The following is a 25,382-nucleotide window of genomic DNA, read 5'->3' as shown; positions in this document are numbered from 1 at the left end:
ACTGTAACCGCTAAGCTAAAGGTCCAGAACGTGGAACAAGAGCGACTCTGACTGTGGAACAAGAGCGACTCTGACTGTAATCGTCAAGGAAAAAGGTCCAGAACGTGGAACAAGAGCGACTCTGACTGTAATCGTCAAGGAAAAAGGTCCAGAACGTGGAACAAGACCGACTCTGACTGTGGAACAAGAGCGACTCTGACTGTAATCGTCAAGGAAAAAGGTCCAGAACGTGGAACAAGAGCGACTCTGACTGTAATCGTCAAGGAAAAAGGTCCAGAACGTGGAACAAGAGCGACTCTGACTGTAACCGCTAAGCTAAAGGTCCAGAACGTGGAACAAGAGCGACTCTGACTGTGGAACAAGAGCGACTCTGACTGTAATCGTCAAGGAAAAAGGTCCAGAACGTGGAACAAGAGCGACTCTGACTGTAACCGCTAAGCTAAAGGTCCAGAACGTGGAACAAGAGCGACTCTGACTGTAATCGTCAAGGAAAAAGGTCCAGAACGTGGAACAAGACCGACTCTGACTGTGGAACGTGGAACAACAGCAAATTCGACTGTCCCAGGTCAAGTAAGCTTTACGTTGCCGTTGCTTACAGGCTTTTTGTGGCCTCCACTGTAGGTACAGCGTGAACGCTAGTGCGATTAGAAAGCCGTGTTTGTGGTCCACATCATTTTGACAGCTGCTAGAAGGTGTCTGCTACGTCTTCAGTTACAGATCAGTTTAGATAAAATATCGTCCTGAAGTTCATTATTTTTTAGGATTTAGGGTCCACAGCTGTTAGATCAGGGTGATGATTTACTGCCCCTCCCACCGCTCCCCTCCCCAAAATATCAGGCGTCTGCTAGATCATTTCCCTCCTCACTTTAAAACCCCGCTGCTCCCCTTCCCATCCCCGTGAGCTCCATAAAACATCGGCCGTTTAGAGCGCGAGGTGTTGAGAGGTGTTGAGTGGCGTTGAGTCTCGGAGGGTTCGGATCGGGACGGTGGATCGGGGCGGCGGATCGGGGCGGCGGATCAGGGCGGCGGTTCGGACCTGCGCAAGCTGCTCCAGCGCCGAGTTCTTCTCCCTCTGCAGGACGTTCAGCTCAGCTTCCAGGCTCCCTCGCGCCTCCTGGAGGTGAAGGTGCGCCGCTTTGAGCGCTCGCTTTTCGGCCATGGCGTCCACCAGCTCCTGCTGCGAGCGCGCCAGCTCCTCCCGGGCCGACGAGCGCTCCAGATCCGCCTCGCGCTTACGTTCGCCAAGCTCCGCCTTCTCCGCCTCCACCTGACAGGAAGGAAGAGAGGTTACACATTAAGACTGGGGGACCAGATCCACCCCCAGTGGCGCCCCCTGTATAAAGAAGCAGCTGAACAATAAAATAAAATGTTGTTCCTGCTGTTTTCAGATCATCCTGCCACACTTTTCAAGTGATCTCTGACGTCTCTATTAGCTTTAATCATTACTCTGCTGCTTTCTGTATTAAATCTTCCTGATCTTCATTTTTTGCCTGAAACAATTATCACTTTTATTTGAATACATTTCTATTGTATTGTATTTAAAAAAATTTTTTTCATATATTTTATTGTATTATTTCATTTTATTTAATTCTATTTAATTTTATTGCATTTTATTATATTACTTTTTAATTTATTTTATTTTATCATATTGTATTGCATTGTTTTATTATTTATTTAATTGTATTATTTAATTGTATTAATTTTTTATAAATTAATTTTGTTGTATTTTCTTTTATTGTATTATTTTATTGTATTGTATTGCATTTTTTAAATATTTTATTTAATTTTATTAAATCTAATTTAATTAATTATTTTTTTATTTTATTTTATTTTTATTTCATTTTGTTGTTTTTTTTTTTTTATTTTATTTTATTTTATTGTTTTTTTTTATTTTATTATTTTATTTTAGTTAAAAAACTAAATGATGATGTGATTCCAAACAGGTATTGTATTATTTTAAGTTATTAATTTATTTAGTTGTATTACATTGTATTGTTTATATTTTATTTACTTAATTGTGTTGTATTATATTGTATTGTTTATATTTTATTGTATTATATTGTATTATTTATATTTTATTTATTTTATTGTTTTATTTTATTTAATTAATTTATTTAGTTGTATTATATTGCATTGTTTATATTTTATTGATTTTATTGTGTTGATTTATATTGTATTGTTTATATTTTATTGATTTTATTGTGTTGTATTATACTGTGTTGTTTATTTTATTTATTTTATTGTGTTGTATTATACTGTGTTGTTTATTTTATTTATTTTATTGTGTTGTATTATATTGTATTGTTTATTTTATTTATTTTTTTGTGTTGTATTATATTGTATTGTTTATATTTTATTGATTTGATTTCAGACACCAGGTTTTGCTTTTGCTCCCAACATTCCAGCTGCTTTTAATTCTGCTCGACACACCACACACGACTTTCTCACCTCACGTCTCTATTAGCTTTTAATCATTCACCTGCTGCTTTTCATTTTAAATCTTCCTGATCTTTATTTTTATGATAATTTAGGACGTTTCTCCGTCAGAATTCGCTCCGTGCCACTTTGGTGCCCGTTTAGCGTTTGTGTGTTTCTGACCTGTAGCAGGACACGATTTAGCTCCACTTTGTCCTTCGCCAGGCCTTCGCTCAGAGCAGCCATCTTGGCCAGCGAGTCTCTGAGTGCCGCCTCTTCGCTCTGTAGTTTGGTATGTTCCAGCTCCTGCTCGGCATTCTGGGATTCTGCCTGTTGGGAATGTTTAACAGTTAGTACGGGAATACCTCTATATCTCAATTTATACACTGTATAGAGTAAAACAAAAAAGTATTGGGACGCCCCTTCTAATATTTAAATTCATGTGCTTCAGCCACGACATGATATAACTTAGAAGTAACAGTTTAGGGAAGGCCCTCTCCTGTTCCAACATGAGCAAGCTCTGCAAAGACCTGAAGAAGCTCTGGTGTCCTGCACAGAGCCCTGACCTCAGCACCACTCAACAGCTCTGGGATGAACCGGAACACCGACTGATCAATCAGCACCCAGCCGTACATATACCAAATACAAACGATGTCATCTTTTAACTAAACAGGCACAAATTCCCACACACAGATATACGTCAAGCCTTTGAGAAGATCACACAGAGGAAGCTCTATTTTTTGGTCCAACAAGCTCACGATCAGGCGTCCAAATACTTTTGGTCGTACAGTGTACATTATAATGTGATTAATGAATGTAATTAAACACTAGAACAATAGTTTTCATGTACAGCTGGGGTGGGGAACCTTTTACCTTTTCGTTTTGCAATCAGTTCACTCAGCACATAACTCACCTCAGTCACACAAGAATTATTTTTGAGCACCTTTATTTTCTCCCCTCGTTCCGGTCCTTGCAGAGCGGTATACTTTGTGTGTTTGGCGGTATGATGTCTTTCAGTATTAGTTTTCATGAGAACAGCGAGAGATTGTCCACAAATTAAACATACTGGCGTTCCTTTCACTTCAACAAAAAAGAAATGCGTTTTCTTGAAAGACACGACATTCATCATCAACGTATACGGCCCCTTGGGCCGGAGGTTCCCCACCCCTGATGTTTAGTATAGTACGCTCCAAAAATATATAGACACCTGCTTGAAATGCAAACAAGATTATTAATTTTTTATAATCTTAATTACTGAACTGATATTCTGAAACAATTATCAATTATTTTCATTTTATTTAATTTTTTATCGTTTATTTTATTATTTATTACATTATATTATTATATTATATTATATATTATATATTTTATTATATAATTTTATTTTATTATTTTATTTATTGCTATATTGTATTGAATTGTATAATTTGATTTTATTGAATTGTATCATTTTTATTTTATTTTTATTTTTATTATTTTTTTATTTTTTTTTATTGTACTTTAATATTTTATTATATTGTATAATTTTTTATTATATATACACACAGGTGTTGGTCATAAAATTAGAATATCATGAAAAAGTTGATTTATTTCAGTAAATCCATTCAAAAAGTGAAACTTGTATATTATATTCATTCATTACACACAGACTGATATATTTCAAATGTTTATTTCTTTTAATGTTGATGATTATAACTGACAACTAATGAAAACCCCAAATTCAGTATCTCAGAAAATTAGAATATTACATAAGACCAATACAAAAAAAGGATTTTTAGAAATGTTGGCCAACTGAAAAGTATGAAGATGAAAAGTATGAGCATGTACAGAACTCAATACTTAGTTGGGGCTCCTTTTGCCTGGATTACTGCAGCAATGCGGCGTGGCATGGAGTCCATCAGTCTGTGGCACTGCTCAGGTGTTATGAGAGCCCAGGTTGCTCTGATAGTGGCCTTCAGCTCTTCTGAATTGTTGGGTCTGGCGTATCGCATCTTCCTCTTCACAATACCCCATAGATTTTCTATGGGGTTAAGGTCAGGCGAGTTTGCTGTCCAATTAAGAACAGGGATACCATGGTCCTTAAACCAGGTACTGGTAGCTTTGGCACTGTGTGCAGGTGCCAAGTCCTGTTGGAAAATGAAATCTGCATCTCCATAAAGTTGGTCAGCAGCAGGAAGCATGAAGTGCTCTAAAACTGCCTGGTAGACGACTGCGTTGACCTTGGACCTCAGAAAACACAGTGGACCAACACCAGCAGATGACATGGCACTCCAAACCATCACTGACTGTGGAAACTTTACACTGGACCTCAAGCAACGTGGATTCTGTGCCTCTCCTCTCTTCCTCCAGACTCTGGGACCTTGATTTCCAAAGGTGATGCAAAATTTACTTTCATCAGAGAACATAACTTTGGACCACTCAGCAGCAGTCCAGTCCTTTTTGTCTGTAGCCCAGGCGAGACGCTTCTGACGCCGTCTCTTGTTCAAGAGTGGCTTGACACAAGGAATGCGACAGCTGAAACCCATGTCTTGCATACGTCTGTGCGTGGTGGTTCTTGAAGCACTGACTCCAGCTGCAGTCCACTCTTTGTGAATCTCCCCCACATTTTTGAATGGGTTTTGTTTCACAATCCTCTCCAGGGTGCGGTTATCCCTATTGCTTGTACACTTTTTTCTACCACATCTTTTCCTTCCTTTCGCCTCTCTATTAATGTGCTTGGACACAGAGCTCTGTGAACAGCCAGCGTCTTTAGCAATGACCTTTTGTGTCTTGCCCTCCTTCAAGTCAGCAGTCTTCCCCATGATTGTGTAGCCTACAGAACTAGACTGAGAGACCATTTAAAGGCCTTTGCAGGTGTTTTGAGTTAATTAGCTGATTAGAGTGTGGCACCAGGTGTCTTCAATATTGTACCTTGTCACAATATTCTAATTTTCTGAGATACTGAATTTGGGGTTTTCATTAGTTGTCAGTTATAATCATCAACATTAAAAGAAATAAACATTTGAAATATATCAGTCTGTGTGTAATGAATGAATATAATAAACAAGTTTCACTTTTTGAATGGAATTACTGAAATAAATCAACTTTTTCATGATATTCTAATTTTATGACCAGCACCTGTATATATATATATATATATATATATATATATATATATATATATATATATATATATATATATATATATTATTGCACTGTGTTATATTATTTTATTGTATTTTATTTTATTTTATTGTATTATTTTACTTTACTTTATTATTGTATTATATTGTATTACTTTGTTGTATTGTATTGTAATTTTTTATTTTTAATTTACTATATTTTATTATGTATAGTACTGTTTTATTGTATTTATTGTATTTTATTGTATTTTATTGTTTATTTTATTTATTTATTTATTTTATTGTATTTTATTGTATTGTATTGTTAATTTTATTTATTTTATTATACTGGATTGTATTTTTGTTTGTATTGTATTGTATTGTTTATTTTATTTTATTGTTTATTTTATTTATTTATTTTATTGTATTGTATTGTATTTATTGTATTGTATTGTTTATTTTATTTATTTTATTATACTGGATTGTATTTTTGTTTGTCTTGTATTGTTTATTTTTTTAATTTTTTTATTGTATTATATTATATTGTGTTAATTTTATTTATTTTATTATACAGTATTGTTTATTTTATGTATTTTATTGTTTATTTTATTGATGTTACTCCACACACCAGGATTTGCTTTTCTTCCCAACATTCCTGCTGGTTTCTATTCCGCTCGACACACCACACACGACTTTCTCACCTGGGTTCAATACCACCCGGGTTTTACGGTATCGTTTCCTGGGGCGTCGAACCCCACGCCCCCCCGGGGCTCGGTTATACGAGCAATAAAAAAACGAGGAGCTGCTCTATAACCAGAAGATCAAAGATGTCCGACTGATCAAAGATCCGAGAATCTGTGGCTGGAGCACGGAGAACATCAAACAGTGTAAATAAGCGTCTGAGCTCCGAGTAAACATCACTTCCAGTAACAGAGCTGGAGCTCTGACAGGAAAATACCACCGCTGGTTAGAAACGCGGCGTTAGGAGCCTAGCAGGGGTGTGGCGGGGTCGTAGCGGAGGCGTGGCAGGAATGTAGCAGGGGCGTGGTGGGGGCGTGACAGGGTTTAGTACAGGTGGGATGAGTTATGATACAGAATTATGTGCTGGATAATGAAGTGGGTTAGAGACTGGAGGGAATTTAGTAACTGCTCCCTAAAACATCTGAAGCTAAATGAAGGAGGGTTGGAGGGTGGTGCGGTGGGTAGGGCTGTCACCTCACACCAAGAAGGTTCTGGGTTTGATTCCCCAGAATCCTTTCTGTGTGGATTTTGCATGTTCTTCCCATGTCCATGTGGGTTTCCTCTGAGTAATTACATAATTACAATTATTAAAGATAATACTTATTTGTTTAAAGATTTGTTTTGGTTTGTTTTGTTTTATTTTATTGTATTGATTTTGTTTTATTTTTTATTTTAATTGATTTTATTTGTTGTGTTTTGTTTTGGTTTATTTGTTATTTCCTTTGTTTTGTTTTTGTTATGTTCTATTTTATTTGTTTTGTTTTATTTTGAATTGTTTTGTTTTGTTTTATTTTAAATTTTATTTGTTTTGTTATATTTTTAATTTAATTTAATTTGTTTTGTTTTATTTTTTATTTAATTTAATTTTTTTATTTTATTTGTTCTGTATTGTTTTATTTTTTGTTTTATTTTATTAGTTCAGTTTAGTTTTAGTTTTATTAAATTTTATTCTTTAGTTTTTTATTTTATTAGTTTTGTTGTTTTGTTTTATTATATTTTATCTTAATTGTTTTGTTTTTGTTTTATTATTTTATTTTATTAGTTTATTTTAGTTTTATTTTTTATTTAATTTTATCTTTTAGTTTTTTATTTTATTTGTTTATATTATTGTATTGTATTTGTTTTGTTTTTATTTTATTTGTTTTATTTTATTTCTTTTTAATTTTATTGTATTTGTTTTGTTTTATTTTATTGAATTGTTTTATTTTATTTTTTGTTTTGTTTTTTTATTTTATTTGTTTTATTTTATTTTTTATTTTATTTTATTTGTTTTGTTTTATTTATTTATAATTTAATTTCATTTTGTTTTGTTTGTTATTCCACACATCAGGTTTGCATCTCGTCCCAACATTCCTCTGCTGGTTTCTATTCCGCTCGACACACCACACACGACTTTCTCACCTGGGTTCAATACCGCCCGGGTTTTACGGTATCGTTTCCCGGGGCGTCAAACCCCACGTAAAAATACTTATTATAATAAAAATAGAGGAGACACGATCGCCATGCGTATGTTGGCTGGACGGTGGGATGGTGAGTGACCCAGCGGAGGAGGAGCTGAGGGTGTGGGGTGGTGTGTAGGGAAGACGTAGATCAGACAGTGAGGTGAGGAGAAGAATTACGTCTGTGTTAAGGCACCTCTAACGGTGCTGTGGGAACACAATACAGAATAACATCCCATCCTAACAGTCCACCTTAAAATCTGATCTGAATGTTATAACCGGGTGTTTGTTAGCTTGGTTGACACTTGTACATCTTGTACTGGTGACTGTGGGCTGCCTTCACACATTAAGACCTAACTGGTGTTTTATTGGTGTGTGTGTGTGTGTGTGTGTGTGTGTGTGTTTGAGTATGTGTGTGTGTGTTTGTAACGTTACCTTGGACAAAGCCTGCACTAGGCTGCTCTTCTCATCCTCCAGAACCTCCTTCTGCAGTGTGAGCTGATTCAGAGCTTCCTTTACCATCACCAGCTCTTTACGAACATCCGAGTGTTTGGCTTCCAGCTGTTCAATAGTCCGGTGACTACGCAGAACACACACACACACACACACACACACACACACACATACACGTCAGCGGTCAGAAACACAACACAGTTTAAGACGTTGCAGTGTCAGTTACAAGCACATGTGTAAATGCGGTTAAACTTAAACACTCACAAGTCTGTAGACTCAGATCTTACATTCACCAGCCATATTAAAACCATCACCAAAACAGCCTTCTACCATCTTAGTAATATAGCCAAAATCAAGGGTCTAGTGTGCCAACAAGACCTAGAGAAGCTGATCCATGCTTTTATCTCCAGTAGGGTGGACTATTGTAATGGTCTCTTAACTGGACTTCCCAAAAAGACCATTAAACAGTTACAGCTTATTCAGAACGCTGCTGCTAGAGTTTTAACTAAGACGAAGAGAACTGAGCATATCACTCCAGTTCTAAAATCTCTACACTGGCTTCCGGTTAGTTACAGAATAGAATTTAAAGTTCTGCTACTGGTCTATAAATCACTGAATGGGTTCGGCCCAGAATACATCTCAGATATGTTTAGAGAATATAAACCCAGTAGATCTCTTAGATCCATGGACTCAGGTCAGCTAGTTGAGCTCAGAGTCCAAACTAAACACGGTGAAGCAGCATTTAGCTGTTGGGCTGCATATAACTGGAACAGACTGCAGGAGATATTAGATGTTCCTCAAATGTAGAAATCTTTAAATCCAGGTTAAAAACTTTTCTTTTTTCTTGTGCCTATGATTGAGCTCGAAATGTTTGCTATTACCCTCATTTTACCCTATTTCTTTTAGTTTTTCATGCTCTTAATAATTCTTTTTATAGAGTAGTGTACATTCTAAATTGTAGTGTATATTTTACTATATTTTCTTTTAGTTTTCATGTTTTAATTGCTTATCTCTCTTGTTTTAATTTCGTATTTCCCAAATTGTAGGGTATATTTTACAATATTTTCTTTAAATTTTTCATGTTCTTAATTTTTATCTCTCTTGTTTGAATTTCATGTTGTCTTAATTGTAACTAAATGTTTGCAAGAAGTCTTTCTGAGGTTCTAGATCTCAGGAATGTTTTAATGCTTTTAATTTTTCCTTATGTGAAGCACTTTGAATTGCCACTGTGTATGAAAGGTGCTATACAAATAAACTTGCCTTGCCTTGCCTTGCCTTACTTCCACACACAGGCTAAACACTCTCCATAAACACTGAGTGTGTGTCCTTAATATTAGGTCAGGGGTAATAGTGTGTCGTCTTTTATAAACATTTAATGCTATTTTTTATTATTATTTCTGAGCCCTGGGTGTCTTGAAAACCGGAGAATACGAACTGAGGAAAATTCCAGCATTTGTCAGGTAGCAGTACCTCCACCGCACCTTGAACATGTGGGTAGGGCGGTCATGTGGCGCAGAAATAAAACATGCTAGGTGGCCGTAGAGAGGGGATTCCTCATAACTGCTGCTGTTACGCCCTCTGCTGGCTGATCGATGGCGCTGCACAGAGACGGGGGATAACGGAGATCAGTGTGACTCTCAGTGCTCGATACGGATCTCTGTATGAACCCGTGCTGTGCAGTACACGTGTGGGAGGGAGCGTGTGTTAATCATGACCCTTCTCGTTCAGGGGTGGAGGTGAAATATGATCTGGGAATTGGATATGACTAGGTTCGGGGGGGGGCAAATCTATTCTACAATCATTCTACCATCTAATACGTAACACACACGTCCCCACAATGATCGACACTGTAATGAGACTTTCTGTGGTTGTTGTAACAATTACAACCCCAAATCAGAAAAAGTTCCGGGTCCATCAACAAATCTTTGACTTTAATCAAACACGAGTCGTTAGGGAAATACGATTGGCGCAGCAGCGTACCCCCTCTCCACCTCAGAGCGCTCTCGAACCAACTGCCTCTCCAGATCTTCTCTCTGCTGCCGGAGAAGCTCTCGCTGCCTCTGATTATCCAGAGACGAGCTCCTCAGACGATCCAGCTCGGCCTGCTCGCTCTTCAACCGCTGCTGCAGGGTGGACAACTGCTTCTCCAGATCATCTCTCTCACTGCAGACACGGAAATAACACTGATGCACACTGTCTGACCTTGACCGCAAGCTTGTGGGACGTCTAGGAAGATCCCTGTACCTGGAGACGACGCTGAGCGAGCTTCGGTATCGCAGGGCGTCCTGAACGCTCTCCTCGCTGGTTCTCCCGGCTCGGTGGTTCTCCTGCTCCAGATGTGTGATCTTCTGCTCCAGCCTGCAGCGATCGGCCTCCTCGTCGTGGAGACGTTCTCGCAGGGCGGCGGCCTGCGCCACAGAGGCTTCCAGACACGCCTGCAGCTCCTGCGATCAGGAAACTATCATTATTAATCTTTAATCTTTATATGGTCCAGTCGTCTGTGGTGAGGATGGTGTTACCTGGTTATGCTGCCTGTTAGATTTATAAGATTTATCCCACACGTAACATCATCTGAACATTTGGATTATAAAGGAAAATGATTTTCTGCCTTTTTATAATAATAATGTACACATTTTATAAACAAGGACTTATATTCTGAATCTATGATGAATGCTCTTTTGGTAAACAGATGTTCTCAACCTTAATGGTGGGACCCAAGTACTTGTTGCTTGACATGATGGGCTTGCAGGAGATCACAAAACCATTAGATGGATGGATATACATATAAATGTATGTATGTATGTATGTATGGATATACATATAAATGTATGTATGGATGGATGGATATACATATAAAAGTATGCATGTACAGTGTATCACAAAAGTGAGTACACCCCTCACATTTCTGCAAATATTTTATTATATCTTTTCATGGGACAACACTATAGACATGAAACTTGGATATAACTTAGAGTAGTCAGTGTACAACTTGTAAAGCAGTGTAGATTTACTGTCTTCTGAAAATAACTCAACACACAGCCATTAATGTCTAAATAGCTGCAACATAAGTGAGTACACCCCACAGTGAACATGTCCAAATTGTGCCCAAATGTGTCGTTGTCCCTCCCTGGTGTCATGTGTCAAGGTCCCAGGTGTAAATGGGGAGCAGGGCTGTTAAATTTAGTGTTTTGGGTACAATTCTCTCATACTGGCCACTGGATATTCAACATGGCACCTCATGGCAAAGAACTCTCTGAGGATGTGAGAAATAGAATTGTTGCTCTCCACAAAGATGGCCTGGGCCATAAGAAGATTGCTAACACCCTGAAACTGAGCTACAGCATGGTGGCCAAGGTCATACAGCGGTTTTCCAGGACAGGTTCCACTCAGAACAGGCTTCGCCAGGGTCGACCAAAGAAGTTGAGTCCACGTGTTCGGCGTCATATCCAGAGGTTGGCTTTAAAAAATAGACACATGAGTTCTGCCAGCATTGCTGCAGAGGTTGAAGACGTGGGAGGTCAGCCTGTCAGTGCTCAGACCATACGCCGCTCACTGCATCAACTCGGTCTGCATGGTCGTCATCCCAGAAGGAAGCTGACGCACAAGAAAGCCAGCAAACAGTTTGCTGAAAACAAGCAGTCCAAGAACATGGATTACTGGAATGCCCTGTGGTCTGACGAGACCAAGATAAACTTGTTTGGCTCAGATGGTGTCCAGCATGTGTGGCGGCGCCCTGGTGAGAAGTACCAAGACAACTGTATCTTGACTACAGTCAAGCATGGTGGTGGTAGCATCATGGTCTTGAGCTGCATGAGTGTTGCTGGCACTGGGGAGCTGCAGTTCATTGAGGGAAACATGAATTCCAACATGTACAGTGACATTCTGAAACAGAGCATGATCCCCTCCCTTCGAAAACTGGGCCTCATGGCAGTTTTCCAACAGGATAACGACCCCAAACACAACCTCCAAGATGACAACTGCCTTGCTGAGGAAGCTGAAGGTAAAGGTGATGGACTAAACCCAATTGAGCACCTGTGGCGCATCCTCAAGTGGAAGGTGGAGGAGTTCAAGGTGTCTAACATCCACCAGCTCCGTGATGTCATCATGGAGGAGTGGAAGAGGATTCCAGTAGCAACCTGTGCAGCTCTGGTGAATTCCATGCCCAGGAGGGTTAAGGCAGTGCTGGATAATAATGGTGGTCACACAAAATATTGACACTTTGGGCACAATTTGGACATGTTCACTGTGGGGTGTACTCACTTATGTTGCCAGCCATTTAGACATTAATGGCTGTGTGTTGAGTTATTTTCAGAAGACAGTAAATCTACACTGCTATTCAAGTTGTACACTGACTACTCTTAAGTTATATCCAAGTTTTATTTCTATAGTGTTGTCCCATGAAAAGATATAATGAAATATTTGCAGAAATGTGAGGGGTGTACTCACTTTTGTGATACACTGTATGTATGGATATACATATAAATGTATGGATGGATAAACATATAAATGTATGGATGGATAAACATATAAATGTATGTATGTATGGATGGATATACATATAAATGTATGGATGTAGAGATGGATGGATATACATATAAATGTATGTATGTATGGATGGATATACATATAAATGTATGGATGTAGAGATGGATGGATATACATATAAATGTATGTATGTATGTATGTATGGATATACAGTGTATCACAAAAGTGAGTACACCCCTCACATTTCTGCAGATATTTAAGTATATCTTTTCATGGGACAACACTGAAAAAATGACACTTTGACACAATGAAAAGTAGTCTGTGTGCAGCTTATATAACAGTGTAAATTTATTCTTCCCTCAAAATAACTCAATATACAGCCATTAATGTCTAAACCACCGGCAACAAAAGTGATTACACCCCTAAGAGACTACACCCCTAAATGTCCAAATTGAGCACTGCTTGTCATTTTCCCTCCAAAATGTCATGTGATTTGTTAGTGTTACTAGGTCTCAGGTGTGCATAGGGAGCAGGTGTGTTCAATTTAGTAGTACAGCTCTCACACTCTCTCATACTGGCCACTGAAAGTTCCAACATGGCACCTCATGGCAAAGAACTCTCTGAGGATCTTAAAAGACGAATTGTTGCGCTACATGAAGATGGCCAAGGCTACAAGAAGATTGCCAACACCCTGAAACTGAGCTGCAGAACAGTGGCCAAGATCATCCAGCGTTTTAAAAGAGCAGGGTCCACTCAGAACAGACCTCGCGTTGGTCGTCCAAAGAAGCTGAGTGCACGTGCTCAGCGTCACATCCAACTGCTGTCTTTGAAAGATAGGCGCAGGAGTGCTGTCAGCATTGCTGCAGAGATTGAAAAGGTGGGGGGTCAGCCTGTCAGTGCTCAGACCATACGCCGCACACTACATCAAATTGGTCTGCATGGCTGTCACCCCAGAAGGAAGCCTCTTCTGAAGTCTCTACACAAGAAAGCCCGCAAACAGTTTGCTGAAGACATGTCAACAAAGGACATGGATTACTGGAACCATGTCCTATGGTCTGATGAGACCAAGATTAATTTGTTTGGTTCAGATGGTCTCAAGCATGTGTGGCGGCAATCAGGTGAGGAGTACAAAGATAAGTGTGTCATGCCTACAGTCAAGCATGGTGGTGGGAATGCCATGGTCTGGGGCTGCATGAGTGCAGCAGGTGTTGGGGAGTTACATTTCATTGAGGGACACATGAACTCCAATATGTACTGTGAAATACAGAAGCAGAGCATGATCCCCTCCCTCCAGAAACTGGGTCGCAGGGCAGTGTTCCAGCATGATAATGACCCCAAACACACCTCTAAGACGACCACTGCTTTATTGAAGAGGCTGAGGGTAAAGGTGATGGACTGGCCAAGCATGTCTCCAGACCTAAACCCAATAGAACATCTTTGGGGCATCCTCAAGCGGAAGGTGGAAGAGCGCAAAGTCTCGAATATCCGCCAGCTCCGTGATGTCGTCATGGAGGAGTGGAAAAGCATTCCAGTGGCAACCTGTGAAGCTCTGGTAAACTCCATGCCCAGGAGAGTTAAGGCAGTTCTGGGAAATAATGGTGGCCACACAAAATATTGACACTTCAGGAACTTTCACTAAGGGGTGTACTCACTTTTGTTGCCGGTGGTTTAGACATTAATGGCTGTATATTGAGTTATTTTGAGGGAAGAATAAATTTACACTGTTATATAAGCTGCACACAGACTACTTTTCATTGTGTCAAAGTGTCATTTTGTCAGTGTTGTCCCATGAAAAGATATACTTAAATATCTGCAGAAATGTGAGGGGTGTACTCACTTTTGTGATACACTGTATGTATGTATGTATGTATGTATGTATGGATGGATGGATATATGTATAAATGTATGGATGGATATACATATAAATGTATGTATGTATGGATGGATGGATATACATATAAATGTATGGATGGATGGATGGATGGATATACATATAAATGTATGGATGGATATACATATAAATGTATGTATGGATGGATGGATGGATATACATATAAATGTATGGATGGATGGATGGATGGATATACATATAAATGTATGGATGGATATACATATAAATGTATGTATGGATGGATGGATGGATATACATATAAATGTATGGATGGATGGATGGATGGATATACATATAAATGTATGGATGGATATACATATAAATGTATGGATGGATGGATGGATGGATATACATATAAATGTATGGATGGATATACATATAAATGTATGTATGGATGGATGGATGGATATACATATAAATGTATGTATGGATGGATGGATGGATATACATATAAATGTATGGATGGATATACATATCAATTTATGGATGTTTGGATGGATGGATATACATATAAATGTATGGATGGATGGATGGATGGATGGATGGAAAAATTTATAAATGGATGGACGGATGAATAAATGATTGGATGAATGAATGGAAGTATGGTTTGGCGCAGGCTCGAACCCTGACCCCACTAGAATCCCTCGACAGTTTTTTTCCTGACCTGATTTCTCATGTGTCGTTGAGATAATGCTCTCTGTACGGCTCTCAGAGTGCCCGCATGCTGACCAGAGCAAAGGTGACCAGGGGAGGTGGTGAGAAGTTCTTCTACCGGACCGTCCGAGCTGCTGCCGTCCAAGTCCTCACGTACAGCCTGCAACAGTGGCCAAAAAACAGTGACCCTGGGGTTCCAGGACTTGTAGGAAGGATTTGGGATCTGAACTTGTCAGGATGAGGATGGACTCCTGTTGTTTGTCTGCTGACCTGGTGGATGCTGTTCAGGATCTGCTGTAGACCACCAAGCTCAGCGTGTAGAACATCTCGCTCTGCTGCGGCCTCGGAACAACGAAGCTCCTGTACAGAAAAGAAAAGTGACCCAATAATTCTGATGAACCCTGTTAGACCTGCTCGGTCCTGACACACAACAGACCAGGATGATGGTGCCTTGGTGCCTCCTAACAGCTCTGAGAAGAAGCAGTGTGGATCATGAAGGACAGGGGTTAAAGACGCCCAACACACAACACCCCCCCCGTCACCGTCACCGTCTACCATGACGTGAGGTTCTGCAGCGTCTCACCGTCCTGTCCAGATCGTTCTGCAGTGAGGACACTCGGGTCTCTCTCTCAGCGTTCTGATCCTGAAGCTGCTTCAGCATGTTCTCCAGCTCCAGAATCCTGCAGATACGTCAAGAGACGAGAACAAACAACCTGCTGGTTACAGGCTGGTCTACAGGCTCTAATAAAGAGACTTTAATTCTTACATCTTTATTTACATGAGAAAGTAACAAGATTTACAGTGTTCACTGATCGTCTTCCTTCTGTCTGTCTGTTATTCTGTCTGTTATTCTGTCTTTCTCTCTGTCTGTTATTCTGTCTTTCTCTCTGTCTGTTATTCTGTCTTTATGTCTGTCTGTTACTCTGTTATGCTGTCTTTCTGTCTGTCTGTTATTCTGTCTGTCTGTTATTCTGTCTTTCTGTCTGTTACTCTGTCTTTCTGTCTGTTACTCTGTCTTTCTGTTATTCTACTTTTCTGTCTTTCTGTTATTCTGTCTTTCTGTCTGTCTGTTACTCTGTCTTTCTGTCTGTTATTCTGTATTTCTTTTTGTCTGTTAATTTGTCTTTCTGTCTATTATTCTCTTTTTCTGTCTGTCTGTTACTCTGTTATTCTGTCTTTCTGTCTGTCTGTTACTGTCATTGTCTTTCTTTCTTTTTTCTGTCTTCTATTCTATCTGTTACTCTGTCTTTCTGTTATTCTGTCTGTCTGTTACTCTGTCTTTCTGTTATTCTGTCTGTCTGTTATTTTGTCTTTCTGTTATTCTTTCTTTCTGTCTGTCTGTTATTGTCTTTCTTTCTTTTTTTGTCTTTTCTTTTAATTTCTTTCTTCCCATATCATGCACAGAGTCACGCACTGATCTCCATTAATCTGTCTCTCTGTTATTTTGTCTGTCTGTTATTCTGTCCTTTCTTTCTGTCTCTTATTCTGTCTGTGTCTGTGTCTTTCTTTCTGCCTTTCTACATTTTACCTGTCTTTCTTTCTTTCTTTCTTTCTTTCTTTCTTTCTTTCTTTCTTTCTTTCTTTCTTTCTTTCTTTCTGTGTCTGTCAGTCTGTTTGTCTTTCTTTCTTTTAATTACTGGAAACCATTATACTGTAAAGTGACACCACTGGTTTTGGATTATGAGGAAACAAGCCCACAGTGAGGCGTCCACATACTTTTGACCACGTCATGTTCGGGTACCTGGAGTTGAGGTCGAGTTTCTCGGCGTGGAAGCGACTCTGAAGCTGCGTTGCCTCCCTGAGTCCGTCTCTCAGCTGCCGTCCCAGCGCCGACACCTCCAGGCCGGCGGGGGAACTGCGCCCGCCCGCGGCGGCCTCCAGGCTCACGCAGGCCGCGTGCAGTCGCCGGCTAGTCGCCGCGTACTCGCCGCGCATGTCGGACAGGCTCCTGCGACGGAGGAAACAAACAGTCAGATGAAAGAACCGGGGCTGAGGATGGCGCGCGTCCAGCTCCGGGCTGAGGAGAGCCAGATGGCGGCGGTTACCGGGGGCCGCGTGCCGTGACCGGGGGCCGCCCGCTCTTTGAACGACGCCGGACGTTCCCGGCCGCGCGCTGAGTAATCGGCATTACGGCAAATTGCTGGGCCGCGATCACAGGACCCGCGCACGCGAGCCCTGATGGATGGCCCAGGATTAAACCCTGGGGCACGCCAAGCATCGCTCCTCCCGGGAGGACCCGGCGAGCCGGGCGACCCCGGTGACCCGCCCGGCTTTGATCCCGAACGCTTTCAAGCGCTTACCTGTCAGTGAACGCTCTGAGCTGGGTGAAGGTGCTCCTCAGAGAAGCAGCCTGGCGCCACAGGGTTCGAACCCGCGCCTGCTCCCGGCCGAGCCTCGTAGCCGTCATCTGAGGAACAGGGGAAACGGGGGTCATCATATGGTCAGCAGATTTTGGGTATACTGTACACACGCTATAGGGACAAAAGTATTGGGACACCACATCTAGCCACAAAATATGCTTCCAGCTTTGCAAACAGTTTAGGGAAGACCCTCCAGCTTTGACCTCAGCCCCACTCAGCAGCTCTGGGATGAACCGGAACACCGACTGATTAGTCAGTGGACTGAATGGGCACAAATTCCCACACACAGTCACACTCCAAAGTCTTGTGTCTGGTGTCCAAATACTTTTGGCCCTGTATTATATATCTACACACTTTGAGGTATACAATTACTAAATGTACACACATTTCACCCCCTTTTCAACAAAAACAGACCCCCACACTGACTAGATGAGGTTTGGGTTCGGGTAATAACGTGGCAGTGTGTGTTCTGGTGTGAGTGTAGCAGGTACAGCAGTGTTGTTGGTATCTTGTGGTTGGTTTATTAGGAACACACACTCTGTTAGTGCTGGTTGTGGGTGCATATTTAGGAACTAGAACCTCTTTCTTTTTTTCATGCACAGTGTGTGTTCTGGTGTGAGTGCAGCAGGTACAGCAGTGTTGTTGGGATCCCTTAGACGCTGCTCAAATGTGTATTTCCATTAGTGTCCACTTTCTATTGACAGGAGCTTTACTATCCACCAGCATTGAAGAAACACTGACAGGGTACATGGGGTGGCAAAGTGTCCCGACTAACAGATGAGCTACAGTTAGTGATTGTTTACCCACCAGTGCTGAGATTAATTAGAATTAGAATAGAATCGCTCTGATCTCTGGTTCATCCAGTGCTAGATTAGAACCACATACACGGATGCAGATGCCACTTACGCATGAACACACACACACACACACACACACACACACACACACACACACACGTGTAGCAGAAAACATACAGAACACAGCACACACGCCGTAATGTTGCCAGATGTTAAATTATTGCACTCGTTTTTTTATCCCCAAACGGATCTTTTGTTTTTACAGGAAACAACAGTGGAGAAAATCACAACAATGATTTAAAACAGGGGCCGAGGGCCGGGGGCCGGAATTCCACAGGTTCCAGGTTTAAAAAAAGCGTTTTTTGAGCTGTATATAAGAAGAAAAAAGCTTCGTCCGTTCGGTTCTCACCTCCTGTTCGCGTTTCTGTCGCGTCTCTCGTAGCTCCGCCTCCTCGCGGGTCCTGCGGAGACTCTCGGCGAGGGCCTGGTTGGCCTCGTTGGCCTGGTCCAGTTGATCTCGGAGCAGGGCGTTCACCTGGCTCAGGCTGGAGCACCTGCGGCACACACACGCCCGTTTAGGAGGGAAAGCTCGGGCGGGTTGGCAGCGCTGGGTTTATAAGCTCGTAAATTCGACTTGGCGTTTATCTCTGCCAGCCACGTTTGCGAGGTGGAACGCGCGTGACGGCTTTATAAAGTTCTCCTCAAAGTCTGTAATCATACATGGTGCATTTACGGGGACGGACAAAGCTCGCCACGTTCAGGAGGCAGGAGACCTAGTTTAGTCATAGCCAGCTCCTTTTCCTCTGCCGGAGACCCCGATGGTGTACGAGGAGGGTATATTCCCCTGACACGCCCTCCCTCCTCTGCGACCCCTTCTTATTCGCCCGTACTTCGGTGGATCGACGCGTGAGGTCGGTCTCACGCATGTAGAGTCACACGCTGTACAGGCGCCTCGGGATACTAACTAGGGTCCTTACGCGGCATCGAAGACCCCGTCCACTTTTTAGTCACGTCTTTTCCTACCCAGCAGACTAGCGGCCGATTGTGACCACTAAGGGCGCCCAGTCGACCGGTAGCAGAGCTGAGATCGTTATGGAAAGACCACCTGGGTTTAGGGTCACAGGGAGCCTGGTCTGTGGGGGGACGAGCCACAACGGTTCGACAGGTTCTCGGGTGGCCGAGACAACAGGTGCATCATGGGATTTGTAGTCATTTGAACACTACAGAATAGCACTACTGCCACTACTGACCCCTAAAGACAGCGGGTTTTATTTTATTATATATATATATATTTTAAACATGTCTAGCGTTTGTACCGTCGCTATTTTACGGTGCTTTACCAAAACAGTAAGACAACAGTTGCATCATGGGATTTGTAGTTATTTGAACACTACAGAATAGCACTACTCCCACTACTGACCCCTAGAGGCTGAAAGCTGTTAAGACAGCAGGTTAAATTTTTTATTATTATTATTATTAAACATGTCCAGCGTTTGTACTGTCGCTACTTAATGGTGCTTTATCAAAACGTTAAAAACAACAGGTGCATCATGGGATTTGTAGTTATTTGAACACTACAGAAAAGCACTACTCCCACTACTGACCCCTAGAGGCTGAAAGCTGTTAAGACAGCAGGTTAAATTTTTTATTATTATTATTATTAAACATGTCCAGCGTTTGTACTGTCGCTACTTAATGGTGCTTTATCAAAACGTTAAAAACAACAGGTGCATCATGGGATTTGTAGTTATTTGAACACTACAGAATAGCACTACTCCCACTACTGACCCCTAGAGGCTGAAAGCTGTAAAGACAGCAAGTAAAATTTTTTATTATATTTACATATATAATAGGGCCAGTGATAGCTCAGTGGTTAAGTTACTGGACTAGTAAACAGAAGGTTGCCGGTTCAAGCCCCGCCACCACCAAGTTGCCACTGTTGGGTCCCTGAGCAAGGCCCTTAACCCTCAATTGCTCATTGTGTTCCGCTCACTGTGTAAGTCGCTTTGGATAAAAGCGTCTGCTAAATGCTGAAAATGTAAAAAAAAAAATATATATTTAAACATGCCGAGCGTTTGTACCGTCGCTACTTTATGGTGCTTTACCAAAACGTTCAAGACAACAGGTGCATCATGGGATTTGTGGTCATTTCGACAAGGATACTGTAAGTCACTCTGTATTTCTTTGGGTTGATGGAAGGTCAGGGGTTAGGGTTCTGGACTAGTAATCATAAGGCTGTCGGTTCAAGCCCTTCCATCACCAAGTCGCCACTGTTGGGCCCCTGAGCAAGGCCCTTAATTCTCAGTGGCTTAAATTGTATTCGGTGATAATTGTAAGTCCGATAAACATCTACTGATAAATAAAGAGGTCGATGTGGTGAGAACAGAGGGGAGACTGTTATTGATGTTCTCACCTGCGACGTTCCTCCTCCAGCAGGGCGAGTTTGCTCTGGGTGTCGAAGCTGCGCTCCTGCTCCGAGCGCTGGAGCTGCTGGGCCGAGGAGTCGAGGTGAGACTGCAGCTACGTCACACACAAACAGAGTTAGAATGAGAACCTGGCGACCCGCCCTGCTCCCCGTGCTGTCGTGGGTCCATACGCACCGAGAGCCGAAGCTTCTCCAGCTCGGAGGTTTTCTCCAGCACCTCCTGCTCCAGATCTCCACACCTCCTCTTATACTGGAGCACCTGAAACAGAGGAACCACAGCGACCGCCTCGTGTGAGTGAACTGGCACAGCGCTGAGCGTGAGGAGCTACAGGGAGAAGGGGCTCACTGGGACCTTGGCCTGTAGCTTGTGGACGAGCTGAGCCTGTCTCTGTTGACTCTCCTGATAGGCCTGCAGCTTTAGCTTATACGCCTGGCTCTCGTCCCGCAGCCGCCGCTGCTCGGCGCCGTACGCGCTCTCCTGATCCGAGTCCCCCGACTGCACCGACAACATCTGCTGCAGCTGCACACACACACACACACACACACACACACATACATTATATACACATAAATTATATACACACACATTATATACACATCCATTATATACACATCCATTATATACACACAAATACACACACACACAAACACATACATTATATACACACACATCCATTATATACACACAGTATATACACACATACATTATATACACACATACACACATTATACACACACATACATACATTATATACACACATACATTATATACACACATACACACATTATACACACACACACACACACACATACAGTGCCTTGCAAAAGTATTCAGCCCCCTTGAACTTTTCAACCTTTTGCCACATTTCAGGCTTCAAACATAACGATATGAAATTGTAATTTTTTGTGAAGAATCAACAACAAGTGGGACACAATCGTGAAGTGGAATGAAATTTATTGGATATTTTAAACTTTTTTTAGAAATAAAAAACTAAAAAGTGGGGCGTGCAATATTATTCAGCCCCCTTTACTTTCAGTGCAGCAAACTCACTCCAGAAGTTCAGTGAGGATCTCTGAATGATCCAATGTTGACCTAAATGACTGATGGTGATAAATAGAATCCACCTGTGTGTAATCAAGTCTCCGTATAAATGCACCTGCTCTGTGACAGTCTCAGAGTTCTGTTTAAAGCGCAGAGAGCATCATGAAGACCAAGGAACACACCAGGCAGGTCCGAGATACTGTTGTGGAGAAGTTTAAAGCCGGATTTGGATACAAAAAGATTTCCCAAGCTTTAAACATCTCAAGGAGCACTGTGCAAGCGATCATATTGAAATGGAAGGAGTATCAGACCACTGCAAATCTACCAAGACCCGGCCGTCCCTCTAAACTTTCAGCTCAAACAAGGAGAAGACTGATCAGAGATGCAGCCAAGAGGCCCATGATCACTCTGAATGAACTGCAGAGATCTACAGCTGAGGTGGGAGAATCTGTCCATAGGACACAATCAGTCGTACACTGCACAAATCTGGCCTTTATAGAAGAGTGGCAAGAAGAAAGCCATTTCTCAAAGATATCTATAAAAAGTCACCTGGGAGACACACCAAACATGTGGAAGAAGGTGCTCTGGTCAGATGAAACCAAAATCGAACTTTTTGGCCACAATGCAAAACGTTATGTTTGGCGTAAAAGCAACACAGCTCATCACCCTGAACACACCATCCCCACTGTCAAACATGGTGGTGGCAGCATCATGGTTTGGGCCTGCTTTTCTTCAGCAGGGACAGGGAAGATGGTTAAAATTGATGGGAAGATGGATGGAGCCAAATACAGGACCATTCTGGAAGAAAACCTGTTGCAGTCTGCAAAAGACCTGAGACTGGGACGGTGATTTACCTTCCAACAAGACAATGATCCAAAACATAAAGCAAAATCTACAATGGAATGGTTCACAAATAAACGTATCCAGGTGTTAGAATGGCCAAGTCAAAGTCCAGACCTGAATCCCATCGAGAATCTGTGGAAAGAGCTGAAAACTGCTGTTCACAAACGCTCTCCATCCAACCTCACTGAGCTCGAGCTGTTTTGCAAGGAAGAATGGGCAAAAATTTCTGTCTCTCGATGTGCAAAACTGATAGAGACATACCCCAAGCGACTTGCAGCTGTAATCACAGCAAAAGGTGGCGCTACAAAGTATTAACGCAAGGGGGCTGAATAATATTGCACGCCCCACTTTTCAGTTTTTTATTTCTAAAAAAAGTTTAAAATATCCAATAAATTTCGTTCCACTTCACGATTGTGTCCCACTTGTTGTTGATTCTTCACAAAAAATTACAATTTCATATCGTTATGTTTGAAGCCTGAAATGTTCAAGTTCAAGGGGGCTGAATACTTTTGCAAGGCACTGTACATACATTATACACACACATACATACATTATATACACACATACATTATATACACACATACACACATTATACACACACACACACACGCATACACACATTATACACACACATACATACATTATATACACACATACATTATATACACACATACACACATTATACACACACACACACACACACACACATACATACATTATATACACACATACATTATATACACACATACACACATACATACATTATATACACACATACATTATATATACACACATTATATTCACACACACACATACATACACATTATATACACACACAAACATTGTATGTATGTATATACAGTGTATCACAAAAGTGAGTACACCCCTCACATTTCTGCAAATATTTCATTATATCTTTTCATGGGACAACACTATAGACATGAAACTTGGATATAACTTAGAGTAGTCAGTGTACAGCTTGTATAGCAGTGTAGATTTACTGTCTTCTGAAAATAACTCAACACACAGCCATTAATGTCTAAATAGCTGCAACATAAGTGAGTACACCCCACAGTGAACATGTCCAAATTGTGCCCAAATGTGTCGTTGTCCCTCCCTGGTGTAATGTGTCAAGGTCCCAGGTGTAAATGGGGAGCAGGGCTGTTAAATTTGGTGTTTTGGGTACAATTCTCTCATACTGGCCACTGGATATTCAACATGGCACCTCATGGCAAAGAACTCTCTGAGGATGTGAGAAATAGAATTGTTGCTCTCCACAAAGATGGCCTGGGCTATAAGAAGATTGCTAACACCCTGAAACTGAGCTACAGCATGGTGGCCAAGGTCATACAGCGGTTTTCCAGGACAGGTTCCACTCGGAACAGGCTTCGCCAGGGTCGACCAAACAAGTCGAGTCCACGTGTTCGGCGTCATATCCAGAGGTTGGCTTTAAAAAATAGACACATGAGTGCTGCCAGCATTGCTGCAGAGGTTGAAGACGTGGGAGGTCAGCCTGTCAGTGCTCAGACCATACGCCGCACACTGCATCAACTCGGTCTGCATGGTCGTCATCCCAGAAGGAAGCTGACGCACAAGAAAGCTCACAAACAGTTTGCTGAAGACAAGCAGTCCAAGAACATGGATTACAGGAATGCCCTGTGGTCTGACGAGACCAAGATAAACTTGTTTGGCTCAGATGGTGTCCAGCATGTGTGGCGGCGCCCTGGTGAGAAGTACCAAGACAACTGTATCTTGCCTACAGTCAAGCATGGTGGTGGTAGCATCATGGTCTTGGGCTGCAATGCGGTTCATTGAGGGAAACATGAATTCCAACATGTACTGTGACATTCTGAAACAGAGCATGATCCCCTCCCTTCGAAAAATGGACTAAACCCAATTGAGCACCTGTGGCGCATCCTCAAGTGGAAGGTGGAGGAGTTCAAGGTGTCTAACATCCACCAGCTCCGTGATGTCATCATGGAGGAGTGGAAGAGGATTCCAGTAGCAACCTGTGCAGCTCTGGTGAATTCCATGCCCAGGAGGGTTAAGGCAGTGTTGGATAATAATGGTGGTCACACAAAATATTGACACATTTGGGCACAATTTGGACATGTTCACTGTGGGGTGTACTCACTTATGTTGCCAGCTATTTAGACATTAATGGCTGTGTGTTGAGTTATTTTCAGAAGACAGTAAATCTACACTGCTATACAAGCTGTACACTGACTACTCTAAGTTATATCCAAGTTTCATGTCTATAGTGTTGTCCCATGAAAAGATATAATGAAATATTTGCAGAAATGTGAGGGGTGTACTCACTTTTGTGATACACTGTATATATACGTATATACACACAGACACAGACACACACACATACGTATATACATACACACAAATACACAATGCAAACACACACACACACACTCACACACACTCACACACATGAATAATTATATAAATACACACACACACACCCTAAAGCCAGTCCATCACAGGGCGCGCACACACACACACACACCTAGGGGCAATTTAGTAGCTCCAATTGTGGGAGGAAACCGGAGCTCCCGGAGGAAACCCACATGGACACGGGGAGAACATGCAAAATCTACACAGAAAGGACCCGGACCGCTTCACCTTGGAATCGAACCCAGTGAGGCGACAGTGCTACCCACCGAGCCACCGTGCCGCCCTCATATTGATCTGAAGTCTTTTTATGTACGGAACTGGACTAGTAAT

At 41.6% G+C, this 25,382-nt stretch overlaps 1 protein-coding gene across 1 annotated transcript in view; it reads right to left on the bottom strand.

Moving 5' to 3' along the window:
- Window positions 1-25,382, bottom strand: part of crocc2 (ciliary rootlet coiled-coil, rootletin family member 2) — a 75,505-nt gene that overhangs the window by 29,772 nt on the left and 20,351 nt on the right. The window contains exons 4-17 of the mRNA XM_062996496.1: window positions 21,114-21,281; window positions 20,937-21,020; window positions 20,750-20,856; window positions 18,746-18,890; window positions 17,480-17,586; window positions 16,921-17,127; window positions 15,763-15,859; window positions 15,450-15,539; window positions 15,190-15,339; window positions 10,394-10,593; window positions 10,130-10,312; window positions 8,132-8,276; window positions 2,599-2,745; window positions 1,037-1,267 (exon numbers count right to left, since the gene is read on the bottom strand). Coding sequence (XP_062852566.1) covers window positions 1,037-1,267; window positions 2,599-2,745; window positions 8,132-8,276; window positions 10,130-10,312; window positions 10,394-10,593; window positions 15,190-15,339; window positions 15,450-15,539; window positions 15,763-15,859; window positions 16,921-17,127; window positions 17,480-17,586; window positions 18,746-18,890; window positions 20,750-20,856; window positions 20,937-21,020; window positions 21,114-21,281 — 2,061 coding nt within the window. The remainder of the gene's footprint in view (window positions 1-1,036; window positions 1,268-2,598; window positions 2,746-8,131; window positions 8,277-10,129; window positions 10,313-10,393; window positions 10,594-15,189; window positions 15,340-15,449; window positions 15,540-15,762; window positions 15,860-16,920; window positions 17,128-17,479; window positions 17,587-18,745; window positions 18,891-20,749; window positions 20,857-20,936; window positions 21,021-21,113; window positions 21,282-25,382) is intronic.

The sequence above is a fragment of the Trichomycterus rosablanca genome, chromosome 6 (assembly GCF_030014385.1).
Source record: "Trichomycterus rosablanca isolate fTriRos1 chromosome 6, fTriRos1.hap1, whole genome shotgun sequence".
Lineage (NCBI taxonomy): Eukaryota > Metazoa > Chordata > Actinopteri > Siluriformes > Trichomycteridae > Trichomycterus > Trichomycterus rosablanca.
Note: the sequence above shows the minus strand (reverse complement) of the source record. Positions and strands in the feature narration are given on the sequence as shown.